The following is a 23,274-nucleotide window of genomic DNA, read 5'->3' as shown; positions in this document are numbered from 1 at the left end:
GCACCGAGGGCGGATGCGATAACATCACCCCGTGTGCCAGGCCTCCCATCGATTGTTACTCAAGCAGAGAGAAACGCGCCACCCGTGTTAAAGGGGAAGGATGGCATGGTGAAAGAAAATACATCACACGCGCCTCGTGACCCTTCAACACTTTCTCTCTCTCTCTCTTTTTTTTTTTCCGGATATGCGACTATTTAGTGGGATCGTGCACAGTTGCGTGTAGGCCCCCCGCGGCGGCTCCACTAACGACCGAGCGTGCCATGCTCAAATCAGCCAATGGCTCATACAATGGGCTGTGTAAAGTGATTTTTGAGCTTGTAGTGTCACTTGCCCAGAGAAGAGAGCAATTTTTAGCTGACAATTAAAATTTTTTGTGAATTGTGTGCTGCGTCATGATATTTGGCTCGCGTGTTCTCGGTTGGCCCGACCACCTATCGGAGCGCTTGCTGACCATGCTTAAAAAGTGTTGCAGGGCTCCTTTGAATTTGAAGTGAGACTTTGCAGCAGAGCGGATTTTTCCTACACAGGTACTTTCACGGCTTAGCGCCTCTATACTACAGTGAAACTACCTTTACAGGCGGCTACAAGCAAACTAAAACACATTTATTCGTTCTTTGCGAATACTTTGAAATTTTCCATAATATAAATTTGTATTGAAGCGAATTCGAATACTCTACTATTCGTTCAAACACTTTAAGCATTTGAATATTCGCACAAGCCTATGGAAATGTGCTTCAACCTTTGCTCGGGTCCGGATCGCAGCCAGGTGTTAGTACGCTTTGCTTTCAGGCACACATATGTTTCATGCCGAATTAAATATTGTGAGGATGTTGGCACAATTGTAACTTTACGTTGTCTCAACCGAATATGGTGAAAATTTGGTGATATAACCTTCAGCCAGCAGGAAGTGATGTTCAGCCCAAGAATGGTACCTGGCCGTCACCTCGGAGTAGTTTTGTAAAGTGAATTATGTTAGAGTGAAGCTATAGGACCAGGAAACTCGGCATTTCGGGCACCTTTTACGCAGAGGAAGTAATGACGAAAATTTCCGTTAACAAAAATGAGTATGCGTAGTTGCAATTTTTGTAGAAACAGTCTAATGCTAAGGATTACAGTTCTTAAGGAATGGTCACGGCTGAATAGATGATGAGCTCCATTTGCCTGCTGATCTGTTTGGGCATATCCGAACTTCCACAACCCCACCTCACCAAAACAAGTAAATTCAGAAAAAATATTACCAATTGGCAAAGTGGAGAAGATACAAAAGGTGCTCCGAGGACAAGGAACTTGAGTACCAGACAAATTCCATTCTAACGATTGCTAAAAAAAACTACGCTTTTAGTTTGATCTCAACACTGCATTACAATTAATGCACTCGATGTTACTTACAAGTGTGCAAAACCCTAATACATGAGGGAACATGAAGTGCAACTTGTTGAGTTTGCAGCATCATTTACCACGTCACTGTGACTGTCTGAGCATTACCAATCCTCAAATGAAAAATTGTTAACATGATTGCCATCGAACCCCTGTTGAAACCAATAAGAAAAATTTGCCCCTCTAAAAAGCATCAACTACACTGCATTGCCATCTTTACAAGAGAAATGTGTCTGGGCTCAGCGATTTTTCTCTTTTAACAGCCAGTTGCTTTTAAAACTATGGACATGTACACTGTCATCCTTTATGAAAGGGAACACGTGAACGCGTGGCCTGCGCTCTGCGGCGGCTACCTACAGAACCATCAACCGAACATCAAAAGAAAACATGTTCGCTTTCAGCAGCGTCTGTTGCTTAAAAAATATAAGAACGAATTATGACCGGTAGACAAGCACTGCTAAATTGCACTCTCTCTGCTCACGTCTGCAGTGCGTTGTCCACTGCCGACATATCAAACGTTGTTTATGACCACGACGCGAGCGGCAGTGATCGCCTGAACTCGCTTCTCGCGCCAGCGATCAGGGAACATAATCTCGTAGCGCTTGTCTACCAGCCATAACTTGTTAGTTTGCTTGGTCATAGATGACGCACGTGCTTTCTTCACTTGTCGGCCGATAGTGCTGTAGGCAGCCGTCGCAGGCTGCAGGCAACACGTTCGCGTGTTCCCTTTCATAAGGAATGACAGTGCACATTGTAACGTGGTCACGACGTTGACGAAGGCAGCAGTTGATGTGTTTAAAATGAAACTGTTTATTTGAGCGAACCCACGCTCGGGAAAATGAAAACTTAAATTACAGTAATACATGCTATACACTGATGGCGGTGAACAGAATGTCGGCCGTGGATAATTTGATCTGTGATGAGCAGCATGGCCTTTATACATGCAACATTGAACATTCAAACCTTACAGCTGGTGTTGGTGTACGCTCTCAAATAAACTAAACTGTTGGCCCTATATGCACAGTCTAAAAAAATGACCTCAGACAAGTAAAGATTCTCCCACAATGCGTCGTGATCAGCACCGAGCGTTGCTAACAGTTTTTGACACGCACAGCAACATCTACCTAGTGTGAACAAGACGAAAAATAATCACTTGCAGTTTGCTGCCATTATCAATACTGTGCTAAAAAAAAACAGGCTTTACAGAAGGCCAATGCTGAAATGTAGGAAATGCCATCAGAACTGCATTAAAATTAAAGTTGTAAATATAGTAACAATCTCCACATTTACCCTTTAACGCCAAAGGTGATTAAGGAAGAGAAAAAAAATGTGGCAAACCTGGCATCATCAGTGATCAACGTAGCATCATCAGCAGTCAACATGGCATCACCAGCGGTAAACCTGGCATCATCAGTGGTTAACATGGCATCATCAGCGGTAAACCTAGAATCATCAGCGGTCAACAAGGCGTCACCAGCGGTCAACCTGGCGTCACACGCGGTCAACTGGGCGTCACCAGCCGTACACTTGGCGTCATCAACGGTAAACTTGGCATCATCATCGGTAAACTTGGCATTCTCTGCAGTAAACTTGGCATAATCAGATGTAGTATCTATGCCGTTGCTGCTCTTCAGGGGCGAGAAAGTGGTCACTTGACTAGCAACTGGTGACAAGACTGCTGGGGATGCAGTCAGGTATGGTCCTGAAGGAAGGCAGCCCCCAGGAGTGCTAGGAGGCAATTCCAGCAGCTTGGATAGCTTTGGGCCTGCAGAAACAGAGGGAAAACAAAGATGAAGGATAAGTCAAATGCAAACAACCAAATCTCCTCAAGTATGCAGAGGTTAGGTACATGCAAACACAAAAACACTATAATTGAGCCCCTTAATAAGAGGGACTTACCTGGGAACAGTCATTTTTTATGAGGGCTCTTACCAGCGGGGTACCATTTTCTTGTTTTCCGACTAACCTTTACTTTGATGTAGGCACGCCATAACTAAAATAAGCACAACAAATGCTACAGCCACTTGCAATAGGTTTACCCTATACCATTTAAGTACCCTGCAACTGGTTTGGTGGATTGACACACAGAGAAGACAATCAATGGCTCCTCCAGCACAACTCGCACTACTTGACTACTGTATTACTTTCTTGGAATTCGGTACAGTGGCTTGTTGACACCAACCAAGATGGAGCAGACTGCTTAGCTCGCATTAGTCTGGTAGATTTGCCATTAATAGAAAAGTAAATGGGTAGTATCAACAGCGCACTCTGACTAAACTTTGGCCTTGCAGACGTAACATATGACATGCTTGTTGATAGCGAGTAGCACCAAGGAGGCTTCAAAAATTGCTGTAGTGAAACTCGTTGCCCATGAGTAAAGCTGTGCCCACTGAAAGATGGTGGCCGCGGCTACCACCTTAGTAGGGGCCTGATCAACTGTCGACGCTCGGCAAAGAAAATGGCGTGTTTTCCTCGCACGCTTGACAAGTTTAAGGGGGGAGGCTACCATCGGATACCAACTTTTTGTTTATTGAGATATCTTAATGAAATTTTCAGGATAGACTTATAGCAAAAGCATTAGAAGAACTACAAAATTTCATCAAGTTATGTTCACTGGTTTTTAAGTTACAGCAGAATATCAGGGTAGTGCACATGGTTCTCTTATTCCAGGCCTGGAGAACTTTCAAAAGGTGCTGGAACTGTGAAAATAACTGTGATGATTCCCAGATTGATACTCCAGGGGGTAACAGAGCCCTTTTTTTGAATTTCCTTGCTGAAAAGTTTTAGCAGACCATCAAACTTTGTGTTCGTGATTAGAATATTATCAATCAAATTTTGATTAAATATAATAAATAACACACACAATATATTGAAAAAATAAGCTTGTCACCCCCTCAGAAATTTATTCATGTACATAATAAAAAAAAGACTTATGGAAATCCAATGAGTGGTTCCAGAGATATGGCTGGAATAAGCAGCCTCACTAGCCAAAAAAGTCATTTTGAGAAAACGACGTTTGAAAGTTTTGAGCACATAGGCAGTTCTAAAATGAACCTGCAGCATAACTGGAGGTGTCCTTTGGCACTCTCTTTCTTTGCCGCCTTTCCATCTTCTCTAGGGATCGCTTCTTATCCTTTTTCAAGTGCAGAGAATCTTTCTTGGCTGCCCGTTGAATGGCCAGGTGGCCAGGTGTTAGCCCCACTGATGAAGCTAGCTTTTGGGTGGCCCTGTAGCAGCCAGCATTGTATCTTAGCACTGCATCATGCAGTGCTGTCTCCATAGCAATCAGTGACGCATGCTGCTCTTTGGGCATGAGGGACCACAGCACAGAGTGAAAGGACTCTGATGCATTCTGCGTCTTTGCTCCCAGGCAGCGTTGCAGAAGAGAAGCCTGTGAGAGCCTCTCATAAATGGGTAGAAGTGCATCTGCAACATAGCGTGGCAGCTTGTACGAATGCTTCGGAGGTGGAACACTGGTAATCTTGCTGGGATTGTGACGACACCAGGAGTCTGCACCCTCTGGGCACAAGTCGTGGTGCGGCTCCTCATCCGTCGACGTCACATGGTGGTACGATGCCATCACTGCCCGCTGCATTGCAGCCACATCATCGGAATTGTTCCGTAGGGCCCAGCCATAATCTGTCAACTTGTCGATGAGGGCCTTTGTCAGCCTGCCCTTCCCTCCCAAAGCCTTGTCACTTTTCTGCACAAGGTTGCGAAGTGCAGTCCCCATCCTCTTCTGAACGTGGTTCAGGCATTCCTCTTTTGAAATGAGGACCAGTCCATAAACATTTTCTTGTACAAGGGCAGAGAAGGTGGCACTATCTCCATCAGACACGAGCGTTGTGTAACGGAGGTTGTGCTTCGACAGTGAGCGTGAAAAGAGGATGATAGCTGCCTCAACCTCCATTCTCCCTGATTTAGAGTCGGTGTTTTTCTGGCACACATGATTCTCCAGCCAGCATGCATAGTCTGCGTCTCCAGGCTTTGGCCCTACTTGGCAACCAAGGCACTGATTAGACAGAACAACGGCGTCCAAGATAAGGCCCGTATGGTATTTGATAATTGCCCCGACTCCAATATGGGATGTGTGCCCACGCTTGTGCCATGTTCCATCATAAACTGTTATATCCCTGGTGAAATATTGATCCATTTCTTTGTAAGTGGCTTTTACAGCAGAAGCAGATTCTGCATAGAAATTTTCTATGCATTGTGTCTGCGGTTCCCTGAATTTCTACAGGTGCTTCTGAAAGGTCTTGTGATGGAGGCCACGATGGGACACGTTCATCGCTGCCCAAAAATCGTTGAGAGCTGTTTGTCCTTTGCCTATTTGTTTTGTTGCCATAATGGCTCTTACATTCACATCAAAGGCCTTTGTGTCATCCTGACGAGATGAACTCCATGAGCTTGAAACTACTCCACAATGCAAGCATACTAGCTCAAGCTTTGCAGCAAGTCCAAGTTGGGTGCCTCCTCGTACCTTTATCAAAATCGCGGTGCACCGGTGGCACAGGGTCCGAGATAGCAGGTCGTCTAGGGCATCCATTTGCACAAGGAAAAATTTTTCGCCTTCACTTGTAGCGGTGGCAGCTTCATGATCGCGCTCCATTGCCTGAAATTTCCGCTCCGTCGCTGGCATAGCGCCAAGTTCTCTTTGCACAGCAGCGCGTTGTTGATCCGCCGCCTCTTTCTCCTCGCACGTCAGGAAACTTGTTCGCAAATGCACAGTTGACGACACGATCGCACTCGAGGCCGATGAAAGAGAAGATGCGGAAGCCACTGTCGATGAGCACGAGACACCAGGCGCACTTGTAATGACAAATTCTTGCACCGGCGGAGCAGGAGTCCCGTTGCTAGGCGCGCCGATGCGACCACTCTCTTGCGTAGATGAAGCAGAAGCTGCCCCACAGGTACCGTCGGCGCGATCACCGTCGGCGCACGTGCGAGCGGAGAGCCTCGCCACGCAGACAAGCTTCATAGCTCGCTTCCTTGCACCGAACGATTGTAGCGTCTTCTTTTTCGTTGGGCGCATCGTGAGCGAACACAACAACGGTCTCGTATAGACTGTTGAAAATCGTCTCGTAAAGACAGTTGAAAATCGTTTCGAAGACAGTTGAAACGTGGAGAGTATGCGAACGGCTGCAACGATACACGGAAGCGAGCGGAACACAAAGACGCCGGACGGAGGAGCAGCAGACGAGCGGCCGCATTATGCGCAAGAGCGCTACGTCATCGCGCGCAGCAGCCAATGGCAGTCGCGGGCTCCCCCGCATCCTTGGGGAGCGCGCGCTTCGCCCAATCCCAGCTGCGCGCCTCAGCCGCGGGAAACTTGAAAGCTCTCGCGAGCCCTCCAATCATGAGCGGCTTGCTCCTCTCCTGCGCTGCCGCCGGCGACGCAGGTGGCGGGGAAAGAAAGAGCAAGAATTCACAAACAAAACAACACCAAAATGGCGGCGCTCCGTCGAGCGGTTGAGAAACTGCGATCACGCCAAGTTGGGGTACTTTGAGCGCTCGGGCGCTGCTCGAGGGCCGCCGCGGCATGTTCTAAACTTTATTTCAAATGGTTTCGCGACGAATTAGACGTTGATATTTACAGAAAAGGTAGTTTATGACACATACTGTCCGAATATGTGGTTTCCCAAAAATCGACTTGTTCGCGATTTTTCGGTTTTCAAAGGCCGCGTCCCCCCTTAACGTGGCAAGTTTTTTCAAGTCACTTACTGCTCAACGTATGTCTGTTTTTCTTAGTAAGCATCAAATTTTTCACAAATTTTATTGAAAATTAGGTCACCAATACTCGTCCCAGTGCTCCTAGAGCATAGAATTGCAGTATGTTATTTCGTCGGCAACAACTATCTTATTTTATAATTAACGTAGCATTTACGCTACCAGATCAAGGCCACTTTATCTCCAAGTAGGCACCACCAGAAAAGAGCATGTTACCGAGATCTTTGAACGGAAAAAACCTGGTTCATTTTTGCTGGTAAGGCATTGTCAGAGTTTACACACCAACAATTTCTTCTTTTTTTTCAACATTTTTGCGTAGCACTATCGTGAGCGTACGCCACGTGCTTCCAGTTGTTATTGAGTTGACATTTCTGTTCAGCAAACTGGGAATGCAGTAACACAACAAACGAAGGAAGAGTCACACTACCCTCGCTCACAGTTTGCTAAATGAACATGAACTAACATCTAGCCCACTTTTCAATTCTATTGGGCTGACAGACACCCACACGTGCAGCCATGCTTGTACCCTTGGAAAGGTTAAAAAGCTTCTCTGCTATGTATTCCCTTTGCAGGAATTTCTCGTTTTATAGCTGACTGATCCACTAAGTTTGCTTAAGTTATAACAAATAATGAATGCACAAACCTGTCCCTATATTTTGCTTCCAAAATGCAAAACTGCAGTTAACAGCCAATGGTCATGCAATCAAAATTGAAATGTCTCATACAAACAAAATTGTTAGCCTATAATGGAGAATAGCTTGTCCCTTATAACCGATTGCCTTCTGCGTTGTTACGAAAGAATGCAATGAATGGTAGTGACAGGGTAGCTAAGCATTTGGGTTAATAGTGTCTGTTGATATTAAGGTTTTGAAGGATATTTCGACTTCGCACTCACGTAAACACTGTATAGTGCGGCTGCAATTTTACTGTGATCAAGGCTCTAGCAGTGAAGTGATTTAGCAAAGCCATTTTGTTGCAGCTTCTGGAGCAACTCACTTTGAAGCAGTATAGCAACCATATGAAGCAGTCATTTGCTACACATTTTCGGCCGAAAACATTTGTCTCCGAGCCCGGGTTGTTGCACCACATGTCAAAGGAAATTAGTTTACGCATGCATGCAGGCACATTCACTTACAGCTCTTCTTAACATGATATTAGGCCACTGCTTATTGCTTTTCTGTAGACACCCACAAGTCAGCTCAAGCCACCTACAACTTCTCGAGAATCCATTTCTTATTTGTAAATGACTCTGGCTTTTCCTAGACACAATAATTATGAGATCTAACAGACAATCATGTCAAGGAAAGTATAGGGGATGTTATATGAGGCAACTGTAATGTAAATACGAAGAAAGAAAAAATGAAAAAATAACTTGCCGTGGTCAGGAACTGAACCTATGACCTTAGAAATTTGATGCTCTACCGACTGAGCTATCATGGCGGCTATCCCCCCATCCGCTTGATTGGGTATATATGTGAATGAAACGTGGGAGCATTAGCCAGCGTCACCTGAAGCCATGACGGCAAGTGTGAAACACTCTTTTTCTGTCTCTTTGGCGACACACAGCACGTGGTCTTATACGAGCAGGCAGCTGACCAATAATCCCTCGTACACTACCTGAAGGCACGAAGTTTGCCAGAATGGAACCCCTGCAATGAATGAAGGAAAGAAGTGTACACTTAAGGGGGGAGGCTACCCTGGAGACCGAACTTTTTTATTTTTTAAGATATCTGGATGAAACTTTCAGGGGTTGTTCACTACAATAAAACTAGCACAACTGCTAAGTTTCACGAAGCTGTGTTTCTTAGTTCCAGAGTTATTGAGGTTAAACTGGGTGCTTCACATGGGTGCCTGAGGAAGAGTCGTGAGAAATCCCAGGACATAGTAGAAAGCTGAAATTCATTGTGGTCATTCCTTGATAGCTATCCCAGGGCGCTACAAAGCCGTTTTTAATCCCCCCCCCCCCCCAAAATTTTCACGCAACTTTGAATTTGATGTAACCAGTAATGACCAGATTCATCAAAATTTAATTGTTTATTATAAATTGAGAGCACCAATTTTCAAAAAAAGGAGCTTGTTACGCCCTTGCAAGGTCATTCAGGAACAGAATAAAAAAAACGGCACACAAATCTGATGAACGGTTTTCGAGTTCTTGCTTACCTCAGCACCAAAACTAGCAAAAAAATCCGTTCTGAGAAAACAGGCCGAGAAAGTTCAAAACAAGTGTTTTCTTCAAAAAGCTCCAGCACAGTAGCTAGAAGTGTCCTGGCGCACTCTTTTCTTCTTTTGCCTGGCCTCCATCTTCTCTTGGTGTCTTTTAGAATTCTTTTTTAGGCGTAAAGCGTCTTTTTCACGAGCTCGCTGGATGGCCAGATGACCTGGTTGAAGTCCAATGGAGTCCGATATCACTTGGGTTGCTTTGCAGCAGCCGGCATTGTAGCGCAGCACTGATTCATGCAGTGCTGTTTCTACCGCGATCAAGGATGAGTGTTGTTCCTTCGGCATCAGAGACCACAGAATGGAATGGAATGATTCTGATGCATTTTGCGTCTTCGCTCCCAGGCAGCGCTGAAGAAGCGACTTTTGTGACAGTCTTTCGTAGATGGGCAGCATAGCTGCAGCGACATAGTCCGGTAGGCTGTGTTTATGTTTTGGCTGTGGCTCACGCTTTGCCTCTGCAGCTCTATGGTGGCACCACGATTGAGCCCCCTCTGGGCAAAGTTCATGGTGAGGGTCTTGGTCAGTCGACGTGACGTGGTGATATGTTGCCATCACTGCACGCTGCATGGCTGTTAGGTCAGTTGAATTGTTTCTCAGGGCCCAACCATAATATCCTGTCAGCTTTTCAATGAGGGCTTAGTCAGCTTCCCCTTCCCACTCAGTGGCTTATCACTTTTCAGCACAATGTTTCGAAAAGCACTTCCAATCCTTTTCTGAGCATGGTTCAGACATTCTTCTTTCACAATTGGCACTAGCCCGTACACATTCTCTTCTGTGAGGGCAGCGAAGGTACGGCTGTCTCCGTCGGACACAAGAGTGGTGTACCGCAGGCCATGCTTGGATACCGACCGCCCAAAGAGAGTCAAGCCTGCCTCCACTTCCATGCTTCCCGATTTTGCGTCTGTGTTTTTCTGGCAAATGTGGTGCTTCTGCCAGCTTTCATATGCTGCATCTCCAGGTTTGGGCCCTGTTTGGAATCCAAGGCAGTGGTTTGAAAGAACTACAGCATCCAAGATGAGACCTGTAAAGAAGTCAATTACCGATCCCACTTCGATGTGTGATGTGTGACCCCGCTTATGCCATGTGCCATCGTACACTACGGTGATGTCCTTGCAGAAGCTAGGGTCCATTTCTTTATATGTTTTGATCACTGCTGTGGCAGAATCAGCATAAAACTTCTCCAAAGCGGTGGCCTCTGGCTTCCTGAACGCCTCTTTCAAGTGCTTTTGAAACGTCTTGTGGTGAAGACCTCTGTAAGAGACGTTCATGGCAGCCCAAAAGTCAATAAGAGCTGTTTGCCCCTTGCCTATTTGCTTTATAGCCATTATGGCGCGGACATTTACATCGAAGGCCTGCGTGTCCTTTTTGCGGGGTGATGTCCATAATTTATTGACGGTGCCACAAGAGGTGCACACGACTTCAAGTTTTGTTGCAAGTCCAAGCTTGGTGCTCTCTCGGACAGTCATAGCACCTTTCAAACATTCTTTGCACACTGTTACGGCTGAGCACGACGTTAAAGATGTTCATTTGAACGAGCGAAAAATGTTCGCCCTCACTTGTCACTGCAGGTGCAAGAACCGGCTGCATCAGTTGAAATTTCTTCTGCGTCGCCGGCGGGGACTCGAGTTCAGCGCGAACGGCGTCACGACGTTTCACATTCGCATCGATTTCTTCCTTCGTTAGAAAATGCGTCCGCAGATGAAGCGACGGTCCACTCACGCTCGATGGCGGCGCCGATTCAGACGAAGTGCTGGGTCCGGCGATATCAGAAGCACTCGGTGTCACGCTCGATGGCACCGATTCAGACGAAGTGCTGGGTGCGAAGTGCTGGGAATAGTGGAATTTCGATGATCGTACAAGCCGCATAGCGGGCCTCCGCGCACCGGACTTCCGCACTGACTTCGGCTTCGTTGCCAGCATCGCCCGCAACAACAAAGACGAAAGGCACAGAACTAGTGCAAAAAGAAAAAAAAAACGAGAGAAAATGATCGAAAAGATAGCACAAGGCGAAGAGCGGCTCGTAAGCAGATGTCTGTCAAGGCGGACGGAGCAGAGAGCAACAACGAAGCGAGCGCGCTGGACGCGCCATCGAGAGGAGCGACCGCCCCCGCTGCTGCACAGCAGCCAATGGCGGGCACGCTTTCTCCCGCGAGATATGAATGCGCTGCTCTAGCCAATCAGCGCTCCGGATCGCATCGCGGGAAAACGCCAATAGCGTCTCAACTGTGCTGCCGACGCCATTTTGCAGGGCGGCGAACGAGAGAGAAATGATGATGATATATGGTGTTTTTTGGCGCAAGGGCCATTTGTTGGCCAAAGAGCGCCATTTCATCTTACTAAAAATATGGACAATGATTGTGATAAGCGGCTGTATAAGGGCCATAAAATTCCTCGCGATAAGGCGGGTAAGAACATACAAGTAATAAAATGATGACCATGCCGTGAAAGATGTGTATGGTGTGAATGATGACAAAAGTTGGTGATAATAAGACGATGGTGGATATGTATGGCATTAGCACAAGTGCCTCACTCGTTCATACCCTTGCGTCCAAGGGCCGTGAGGCAAGTGCTTTCTTGTGTAACCTCCGCAGCAAAAACCTCTCTAGAGAGGTCGTGCTACGGAATGCCCGGGTGTATGATATGAAAATTATGAATTTCTTTTAAAAACGCTAACAATGATTTATGACTAAAAAGCGGCTCCCTACCGACGAACATTGCAGGGTGTAAAGGTATATGCTGTCGGTAGGGTAATGGAAAATGTCGTTTTCTTAGAGTTTCTAAGTGTTTGCACTGGATTAACATGTGAAGGACTGTCAATGCTTCACCACATCTGTCATACAATGGTGGATCGCCACCAGACACAAGATATGTGTGTGTCGTGTATGTGTGTCCTATCCTGAGTCTCGTTAGTATTACCTCTGTATGACGCGATTTCGATACGGGCAGCCAATGACCAAGGTGTGGCTTAATAACGTGTAGTTTGTTTTGTGTGTGTGTATCCCACTTACTCTGCCAGTATACCCTGAGGTTTCGTTTTAGAGACGGCTTAAGATCAAGGGCCGGGATTGATATGGGTGTAGGGGCAGTGCTTTTGTGGACGGATGCAGCGAGCTGATCCGCCCTCACGTTGCCTTGAATCTCACGGTGCCCTGGCACCCAGCACACTACAACATGTTGGTTGAGTGCGTAGAGTGTGCATAAAATGGAGTAAAGTGAAACGAGGACAGGGTTTTTTTGTTTTTTAAGACTGTGCAGAGCCGTTACCACACTGAGGGAGTCTGTATAAATTACTGCTTTTTGTATTTGTGATTGTTTGATGTGTTTAGCTGCCACAAGTATCGCGTAAGCTTCCGCTGTGAAGATACTTGTGCCTGGATGTAGAGGGCCAGCATCCGAAAAGGAAGGGCCAACAGCAGCGTAGGACACAGAGGAGTTAGACTTAGAGGCATCTGTAAAAAACTCAGGACGTGTGTATTTGTGTTGAAGTTCCAAGAAGTATGTTCGAATATGGGCAATAGGCGCATGTTTAGTAACTTCTAGGAAAGACACATCACAATCTATAGTCTGCCACTGCCACGGTGGCGGGTATGCTACAGGAGCCATTAAACTGTGTTCGAGTGACACTCCAGTGTCCTCAGCTAGACCCTTCAGGCGAACTGAGAAGGGCTGCCTCATTGAAGGCCTGTTTTGAAAAAGAATGGAGCTCGACAAGTCATTAATAGTAGAGTATGAGGGGTGCCTCTTGTCTGCTTTCACCTTAAGGAAATATACAAAGGACATGTAGGTTCTTTGCAGATGAAGCGACCACTCATTTGACTCAACATAAAGGCTTTCTACGGGGCTGGTGCGAAAAGCACCCGTAGAAAGGCGGATGCCCGAATGGTGCACGGGATCCAACATCTTCAAAGCACTTTGAGTCGCAGACTGATAAACAATGGCCCCATAATCTAAGCGGGTGCGAATGAGGCTTCTATACAGGTTCATGAGACATTTCCTGTCACTACCCCACGTAGTACGTAACAACACTTTTATAACATTCAAGGCTTTTAAACATTTTGTTTTTAAATACTTTATGTGGGGTACGAAGGTCAACTTGTTGTCAAAGATTAAGCCTAAGAACTTATGGTCGGCTTTGACGGACAGACGTTGCCCGTTCAGTCAAATGTCAGGTTCCGAGTGCATGCCTCTCTTTCGAGAGAACAAGACACACAAGCTTTTTTTGTGGGTTAAGTCGAAATCCGTTTTCATCTGCCCATTTGGAGGCCTTATTTAAACCCAGCTGTACCTGCCGCTCACACATTGCCAAGTTGCATGACTTGGAGCCAAGCTGGACGTCGTCGACATATGTACAATAGAACATATTGCGGGGGATGGACAAGTGCAAGGAATTCATTTTGATGAGAAAAAGTGTGCAGCTAAGTACACAACCTTGAGGCACGCCTGTTTCCTGGACAAATGTTTGGGAAATAGCCGTGCCCACTCGGACACGGAATGTCCGGTTTGACAGGTAACTTTCGATTATGTGAAACATTCTTCCGCGCACGCCAAGGTGGGACAGGTCTCTTAGAATTCCAAAACGCCATGTTGTATCATAAGCCTTTTCGATATCGAGGAACACAGAGAGAAAATATTGTTTATGGACGAAGGCGTCTCTGATCTGTGCCTCGATACGAACAAGGTGGTCTGTGGTGGATCTACTTTCTCGAAACCCGCACTGAAATGGGTCGAGCAAATTGTTTGTTTCAAGGATATGTACAAGTCGGCAGTTTATAATTTTTTCGAAGACTTTGCACAAGCAGCTTGTAAGTGCAATGGGTCCTTGCCCTCTTTCCTTGCCCTCTTTAGCTTGAAGCTAAAGAAGGGTCCTTGCCCTCTTTCAAAATGGGAATAATAATAGCCTCTTTCCAGGAGGTAGAGATAATGCCAGAAAACCAGATGGCATTGTATAAACAAAGTAAGGTTTTTTGTGTTTCGTCTGGTAGGTTTTTTAACATTTATACACCACACGGTCAGAACCTGGGGCAGAAGTACTGCAGGAGTTTAGAGATGTTCGGAGCTCAGCTAGACTGAAAGCTTGGTTATACGCCTCGTATCTAGTGGATTTGTGTTCGAGTTTCTGCTTTTCTATTCTTGTTCTGTATTTTTGGAAAGTGTCGGTATAGTGGGACGAGCTGGATATCCGTTCAAAGGGTGCACCGAGGAAGTTCGCCTGATCTTCCAAAGTATCACCCTGAGTGTTTACGAGTGGGAGTGAGTGTACTTTTCTTCCTGCTACCCTACGAACCATGTTCCAGACTTTGGCCTCTTGTGTATACGAATTTATTCCTGATAAAAACTTGTGCCAACTTTCTCTTCTGGCCTGCCAACGCGTTCTCCTGCCTCGAGATTTTATTTTCTTAAAGCTCTCAAGGTTTTCCGCTGTTGGCGAGTTCCGCAGCAATCTCCATGCCCTGTTCTGTTCCTTTCGCGCATTACGACACTCCGTGTTCCACCATGGGACGTGTCGTTTGCCGGGCATTCCAGATGTTTGCGGTATGCACCTGGCTGCTGCGTCAGTTAGAAAAGCTGTGAAATACTGCACAGCTTCATCTATGTTTAACCTACATATGTCTGTCCAACTCAAACGTGTAGTGTTATGAAACTGTTCCCAGTCTGCTTTGTTTATCAGCCATTTGGGAACGTGTAGAGGACCTTCATATGTTGTTTGTGAACTCAGCACTACAGGAAAATGGTCACTACCATATAGATTATTTATGGTTTTCCATTTGAGTAGGGGTAGGAGTGAAGGTGATACGATGCTGAGGTCGATGGACGAGTAAGTTTTGTTGGCAACATTATAGTATGTTGGCTCTTTCCTATTCAACAAACAGGCACCAGAAGAGAAGAGAAATTGTTCAATGAGACGACCTCGTGCATCAGAGCGAGAATCGCCCCACAGTCCACTATGTGCATTTAGGTCCCCAAGAAGCAAATAGGGTTCAGGCAGTTCATCTATTAAAGACTGAAATTCACGTCTTTCAAGACGGTGGTGGGGAGGTACATACAAAGAGCAGATGGTGACGAGTTTGTTTAAAAGTACCGCTCGAACAGCCACCGCCTCAAGGGATGTCTGGAGTGGTAAATGTGTACACGCTACTCCTTGGTTAATAATAATGGCTACGCCACCGGATGACGCCACAGCATCATCTCGGTCCTTTCGGTATATGACGCAAGCACGTAAAAAATTTGTATTGGAGGATTTCAGATGTGTTTCCTGTACACACAGCACTTGAGGTGAGTGTTTGTATAAAAGCTCTTGGACGTCGTCGAGGTTTTTAAGCAGGCCTCTGACGTTCCAATGTATAATTTGTGTTTCCATATTGGAAGTAAAGTAGTGCTGTGTGTACGTTAAGGGAGTGACTTGTTTAAGCTGAAAGGTCGAGCTCAAGTAGCAGGGCTATTATCAGGCCCTGTTATGAGCTTTTTAGTTTTCTTGGCGCGCTCCAGAGAGCCGCGCCGCTCTTTTGGCACCAGGGGTGCCGCCGTATCCATTGCCTCCTCGGAGGCACTGGATGCCCGCTCATGCGAGCTGGTTTTTCAAAGCTTGGGCCTCGCCTGGCGAGGTGAGGCCTTGAGACCCGAGGACCCTGGAGTCCCTGGTCTCTGTTCGATAGTAGGCGGAGTAGACTCAACTACTGCCGCCTTGGGGGCTGGCGCCACAGCCAATGGCTTGCTCTGCGCAGGCCGAAGGAGTGGCGAGGGCTGGTGCGACACTGCCCCCTGGCGCGCCGCATCAGCATATGTGGAGCCATAAAATGGCGAGACTCTTTTTCTTGCTTCTTTAAATGTAATGTTTTCTTTTATTTTTAGAGTGATGATCTCTTTTTCTTTTTTCCAGAAAGAACAGGAACGTGAGTACGCGGCATGACTACCACCACAATTCACACAGTGTGCAGGTGCTTCGCAGTTGTCGGACGCATGGCCCACAACTCCACATAGAGCACAAGTTTTCCGGCCACGACAGCTTTGCGAGCCGTGGCCATATCTCTGACATTGGAAGCAACGGCGGGGGTTGGGAATATATGGCCTCACAGATGTCTTTGTATACCCAGTCTGAATGGTTTCCGGCAAATCGCTCGAAGCAAAGGTCAGTACTAAGTGTTTGGTTGGTATTTCTTTTTGATCTCTTCTTATCTTAATACGCTGTACGTTTGTCACGTTCTGTCTCTTCCATCCTTCCAGAAGTTCCAGAAGTTCAGCTTCGGTCAGGTCAAGCAAATCTGCGTCCGATACGACCCCGCGAGATGAGTTCATGGACCTGTGTGGCGTAATACTGATGGGTGTGTCTCCAAACGTTGTGATGGTGTTCAGTTTATCGAATTGGTCTTTGTCACGTATTTCAAGGAGTAGATCTCCAGTGGCCATTTTGGTAACCTTGTATCCGGCACCGAGAGTTTCGGTTAAGCATCTAGAAACTACGAAGGGGGATACAGTTCCGGCTTGCTTGTTAGTTTTTTCGCAGTGTATAACGTGGAAATGAGGAAACATTTGTCTTGGACGGATGAAAAAAATTGAACCCCCAGGATCCCCTTTTTCCCGGACACGGCAAAGCCACGCACGGCTAGGCGTGGGAGGGAGTCAAAACTTCCCCGTTAGCTCGGGTCCGTGGTGTCGCTACACACCGAACGCCTACTTGCGCAGGCGCTCCTGCGGGCGAACGAGAGAGAAAGAATTCACGGTCAAAACAACACCAAGATGGCGCGGGACGACCGCATGGTCCGGGAATGGCCCGCGCGCGAAGTTTGGTTTGATTTCGAGATTTGCGCCTGTTTTGGACGCCGCGGTGTCCTCAAAAATAGTATTTTGTTTGCACTTTGCGGTTGAATTAGGTGCTGATAATTACAGAATAGGTAGTTTATGAGACATACACCCCAAAAATAAGGTTTTTCAAAAACCGACTTTTTCGCGATTTTTCGGTTTTCAAGGGCCGCGTCCCCCCTTAGAGGGAGACACGAGTATGGGAGGCCAAAAATTTTCCCAAAAACCGATTTTTTGAAGTATTTTTTCTATAATCATTAAGGTCTAGGGAAGCTGTGCATAAAATATTATAGCCCTGTAATGCGTATTTGTCGAGTTATTGGGTCCCAAAGTCAGTTTGATGACCATTTTCGCTTCCGAAACCACCCCAAGAGTGGTCGTATTCAACGCCAAAGGCGCGAGAACCGCACCAAGTAGCGCGGCCATTTTGGTCTCATTTTAAAGACGCATTTTTCTATTATCTGTTCCTAGCACAAGACATTTTTCATCTAGCAACAATACAGCTATCGCACATAAAGAAAAAATGAATACTCGCACATCATTGGTGCGTTTTTGTCAGGTGGGGCAGTTCCCGGTTTCCTATTGGACGCAAAGGGATTCGTCTGCTAGACAGCGGCCTGCAAGCCGCCATTTTGCGTAGAGGCCTAACAACGGCTGTGCATTCGGTGCAACGGCAGGCGGTCATCAAAAGTTCCCGAGTGCTCATGCGTTCGTAAAAAGGCGCAAACGGCGTCCGAGAGCCCTCACCTTATCACCAGCGAGACCTGCTGCCGAGAACTCGGAAGAAGCAGGCTGTGCCAGCGCTATCACCGCCGCGGCACCCGCGATCGCAGACGCGATAGCCGCGTCCCAAGATCACACGAGAGCTGTGCGCATCGACACTCGCCTGGTTTCCGACGCTGAAAAAGTGGCCATCGAGTGTCGTGCGAGCGATGTTTTGCAAGATCTTTCATCGAAGTCTGCCACAAAACACAAGCGTTCTTTTTTTTCGAGACTCGGATGGAGCCTCAACGCCTGGTACGCCGTTCACCTCGTTAGCTTAGAGTTGGCCAACGAACTTTTTCAGTGTATGAAGTGCGGTGTGCGTGGCGGGCCTGGCAGAATCTACAAGGAAGACCGTGAATATGGCATAGCCGCGAAACTTGTTCTCACATGTGACGAGTGCGGTAATCTGAGGACCGTATGGAGCTCGCCGAGAGCAGGGGGGGACGCAGCACACGGCCCCTTCGAAATTAACGTGCTCGCGGTTCGCGCGGCAATAAGCACAAAAAACGGGCAAACTGGGCTCAACGATATTTTTTCCGCTCTAAATATTTCATGGAGAGGCTTGCACACCAAGACATACCAGGATTATGTGAAATTGAAAATGAACCCTGACGCGAAAAAGGCTGCCGCGCGCGTTATTGACGACTGCGCGAGCACCGTGAAAACGGTGTATTCCGAACTCAACTATGGAAATCCTGGAAATATCGCCGTTTCCTTTGATGGGACTTGGCTGACCAGTGGCCACTCATCCCATATTTGTGTAGGGACCGTGATTGAACTATTCACGGTTTATGTGCTCGACTTCGTCGTCCTATCGAACTTTTGTTTGGGCTGCTAGCTAGGGCCGAAGGAGGACAACCCAAGGTATTCCGAGTGGCTAGCTGGTCACACTTGCCAAAAGAATACCTCCAGTAAGCCAGGACAAATGGAGGTGGAAGCAGCACAAATTTTATTTGGCCGCTCATTGGAGAGACATGGGCTCTGCTACACAACCATGTTGTGTGATGGAGACAGCCGGGCCTTCAACAGTCTGCAGGAGGCACAGGTTGGCTTCGTGCCAATAGAAAAAGAGGACTGTGTCAACCATGTGCATAAGCGCATGGGCACAGCACTTCGAAACCTCCTGCAAAAACAAAGAGCCGAAGGAAAGCCAAGCCTTTGCGGCAAGGGCAAACTGAGAGGCGAGCTGGTCACAAAGGCAACGTCATATTATGGATGGGCTTTACAAACCAACCAAGGAAGCACTGAGGCCATGAATAATGCTGTCTGGGCAACCTTTTATCACGTAGCATCTACTGATGCAAGCCCTCAGCACTCTCACTGCCCAACTGGAGAAAAGTCATGGTGCAAGTACAACGAGGCTGTTGCCAAGCAGGAGACTCCTCCGAATCATCGCTACAACCTGCCGGAGTATGTGGTTGATACCTTGCTGCCCATTTACTCGCACCTCTCTGACAAGAAATTGCTGGAGCGTTGTCAGCGAGGCAAAACACAGAACCCAAACGAGAGCCTGCACTCCGTCATCTGGTCGCTCGTGTCCAAAAACAAACACGTGTCGCTTTTCACCGTTGAAGCTGCTGTGGCCGAAGCTGTCGCAAGGTTCAACGCTGGCAAAGGGAGAGCAGATGCCGCCATATTGAAGGAGCTGCACCTGCAGCAGAGTGTTGTGGCCGCTGTAAGATGCTCAGAAAAGGACAGTTGCCGACTAGTGGCATCGGAGAAGAAGCATGAGCATGCTGAAAACTTCAAGCATGCTATGAAAAGAAAGCGCACCAAGGAGAATGATGATGACTACATTCCTGGTGGCTTCTAACATGGTTAATACACCGATTCATACCTTTTTTGTTAAATATAAGTGCTCAGCATGTTCCTCAACTTCTTTTCTCGTTTTCTCAAAATAACATTTTTCATCACACCCTAAGCTATCGCCCACAGTATCTTTTGATGTAGCAGTCGGATTTTGATCGTTCTTGCAGCATTTGAAAGCTTATACATTGATTAGTGCAAGAAAACAAAAAAATGTAATATTTTTATTTACAATAGTGATTTAATTAGCAACAAATTTAAGCAAAAGTTTCAGATTTCTAATGAGTATACTTGTTAAGGGGAGATGCTACTCGAAAAACGATTTTCTTTAATAAGAGTCTGAATTTAACACAAATTGGCATGCTAATAAAGTTTTTTCTTCTCTTTTCAAATATGTCATTTACTTTCATGTAGATTGCTTGGTTTTCTTTCTGCAGGTCAGATACTGCAAAATTGCAAAAAATGTAATATTTTTATTTACAATCGTGATTTAATTAGCAACAAACTTAAGCAAAAGTTTCAGATTTGTAATGAGTATACTTGTTAAGGCCATAACTCTGGTACCAATGAAGCTAAAAATAAAATTATGGTTTTGTTGCACTCCCTGGCCTTCATGGAATGCTGTCATATCAAATTTGTAGCAATATTTTATGAGGAAGATGTCAAAAGGCTGGGCAGAATGCAAGTTTATGTAACAGTCAATATTTAACAATCTAAAAGTGATGGCAAAAAAAACTATTTGCATATTTGTTTTCAGCTGTGAAAAATACTAATTGTATATAAATTTCAGCTGGAAATACTGAAAATTAAAAAAAAAATTCAGACCCAGTGTCTCCCCTTAAGGGCTTGCTCTCTGGGTTAGATACAATATCAATGAGATCTAACAGACAATCATGTCAAGGAAAGTATAGGGGATGTTAGAAGGGATAATTGTAATGTATATGTGAAGAAAGAAAATTGGATGAAAAGATAACTTGTCGTGGCAAGAACTGAACCTATGACCTTTGAATAACCCGTCTAGTTACGATTTAGTTAAATACAGAAGCACACTCTATGTAAATTTTTCATGCATTCTATTTACTTTCCAAAACAAAATAGCCTGATTATGCTAATGCTTTTAGTACAACCTAGTCCTCCATTATGTGGACAAGTTGTACATTATGTACAGAATTGTTAGGGTCCTGGTTAATGAGTGGTTCATAAGAAACAGGTTTTAGTAGCTGGTCCTCTCTTCCCTCAATTTATAGCACTTGACAAAATTTATGGTGACGGGGAAGCATGTCTTTACATTTGACAACATGTTTGACATGTACAGTTGACAAGATCGAAAAGCCCTGCAATGATATATTGGAAGACTACTGGGACGCCATGACTTCTCAGCGAAGTGACACTCACTGTAGAATGTATGGTATTGTTGGTATAACGTTCCCATTGAACGGCTTTAAAACTTCAGCACCCTGCATCGAATATTTTTAAAGTAGACTACAACAAATAGCACTACAACTTAAAAAAAAATTGAAAAGTCATTCTACATACACATACATAATTACTGTAATCAAAACAGGCAGCTCTAGTAAGACTGCCATCCAAGATAAACTAGGTCATTATTACTTTTATCTGACTGTACCTCCAACAGTTACAGTGTAGACCGCTTATAATGTAAGTCACGGGAGTTGTAAAAATCTGCGCTATAAGCCGTACCGCGTTATAACCAAAGCATGCTTTTTTCGGCCTTTGCCTATGTGGGCAACCCACCTTTCAAAAGCAATTAACTACACTTTTCACTCGCAGACACATTTAACACAATCACAACACGGCACGGAAACAAAGTTCTCAAGTCCAGCATCAGCGGAAGAACGCCATTATTTTCGTCTGGCGATGCTTGCGAACAGCGCTGCGAACAATTTGGTCCTCCACAAAGCTTAAGCACTGAAGCGATTTCTCGCTCAAACTGTTTTTCGCGCAGTACGTTTTCACTTTAGCGAGCTACTCCAATGCGTCTTTGCACGGGAAATCTGGTTCTGGCGTCGGGTCGACATCGTCTTCGCCGCCTGACTCGTCGTCCGTTGCAACCTCCGCACTACCGCGCACCGCTGCGACGATTGCGTCATCTGTGCTCGCTTCCTCGCAGACAGAAAGCTCCGACTCCCCGGTATCGACAAATTCTTGGAAAGTGTCGGTGGCGGTTACAAAGTTGCTGTCAACGAGGCAGGACCACATGTCGTCAGTGTTGAGGGTCTCCTCGGCGAGCGACGTGTCACTCAGCTCATAGCCTTCCAGAGCCTCTGCATTGCGCACGAAGCCTGCCCTCTTGAAACACTAGCTTATGGTATCGGCTTTTACCTGCCACCATGAAGCGACCACCATGTCAATTGCGCCTCTTAAGTTCACTTTAAGAGGCTGCTGCTGCTGCATGCTCAAAAAACTCTCTCCCAAATGCGCTTTTTGTACGGCGCCTTTACAGTTGCGATGACATCCTCGTCAAGAGGTTGACTTTTTGCTGTAGTGTTGGCAGGCAAAAACTTTAGGTTGACTGCGGTCAAGTTCGGCTCGACGTTGTGGGCCGTGCAGTTGTCGAGGATAAGCACGAACCGCCGCTTCTCTGCCACCATATCCTCATCAAACTTGCAAAGCCAGCTGGTGAACAAATCCTGCGTCATCGACTCCTTCTTATTGGCTTTGTAGGTCACTGGCAGGCACTCGCGCTTTTTAAAGCAACGTGGCCTTGCCGATTTACCTATGACAAAGAGGCGGTGCTTGTGCTCTGGGCTCTCAGACGGCAACAACACAGCGAAGCGCACACAGCAAATCCAAAGAGGAAAAAGGAGGAGGTTGAGAAAAAAAAAAGCATGCTACCACTTCTCTCCCCCACTCCACGCAGCGCGCACCCGAATTGGACGCTGCCACAGTCGCCACGGTGACGAAAACACGCTCCCTCCTTCATGGGTCTCCCCAACTCCCTCCCTACTGTACCCTCTCTTCTCCTCCGCAATGTTTAACTTTTCGCGGCGGCCTCCACGTGCGCCCTCCCGCTCACACTCCCAACGTTCCGGCGCGCCAGGAACGCCGCCGGAAAACCGTGCCGACCGTGCTCCGTTCGCCGATTTTATGGTCGCGCGCCTAAAAGCTCCGCGCTATTACCGGTATTCTCCTTCACGCGCCTACGCAATAAACAGTCGGCCTATACATTGAGTTCTATGGGCGACATATCGGTGGTAAAAAAAACCCACGTTATAACCAATCCCGCGCAAAAAGCGGTTGCGTTATAAGTGGTCTGCACTGTATAAACTATTTAATTCCACACAGTAATTTTTGCAATACGGACATGCTGAAACTGTTTGGAAGAACTGAACACTGCACTTGCTTCAACTACCATATTTACTCGCATAGGTGCACTTGCAATAGGTGCAACCTAGTTTGGTTGTTGTTGTTCTTTCCACACATAATAGGTGCTCCGAAAACTTGGCCGTGATGAGTAATTTTGTACTATAGTTGCACAACTGCAAATCGACGCCCTGTCACTTAACTAAAGCGATGAAAAATAAAAGAAAAAAGAATGCAGCAGCGCTGCGCAGGCTCGCA

General features: G+C 46.3%; 1 protein-coding gene across 5 annotated transcripts in view; it reads right to left on the bottom strand.

Annotated features, from left to right (window-relative positions):
* The window catches only part of LOC119176601 (uncharacterized), a 115,552-nt gene that overhangs the window by 56,712 nt on the left and 35,566 nt on the right, over positions 1-23,274 (bottom strand). For all 5 annotated transcript variants that reach the window (XM_075876135.1, XM_075876132.1, XM_075876134.1 and 2 more), the window contains one exon: positions 2,716-3,142. In XM_075876135.1, coding sequence (XP_075732250.1) covers positions 2,716-3,142 — 427 coding nt within the window. The remainder of the gene's footprint in view (positions 1-2,715; positions 3,143-23,274) is intronic.

Source organism: Rhipicephalus microplus, chromosome X, assembly GCF_043290135.1.
Source record: "Rhipicephalus microplus isolate Deutch F79 chromosome X, USDA_Rmic, whole genome shotgun sequence".
NCBI classification, from domain to species: Eukaryota; Metazoa; Arthropoda; class Arachnida; order Ixodida; family Ixodidae; genus Rhipicephalus; species Rhipicephalus microplus.
Note: the sequence above shows the minus strand (reverse complement) of the source record. Positions and strands in the feature narration are given on the sequence as shown.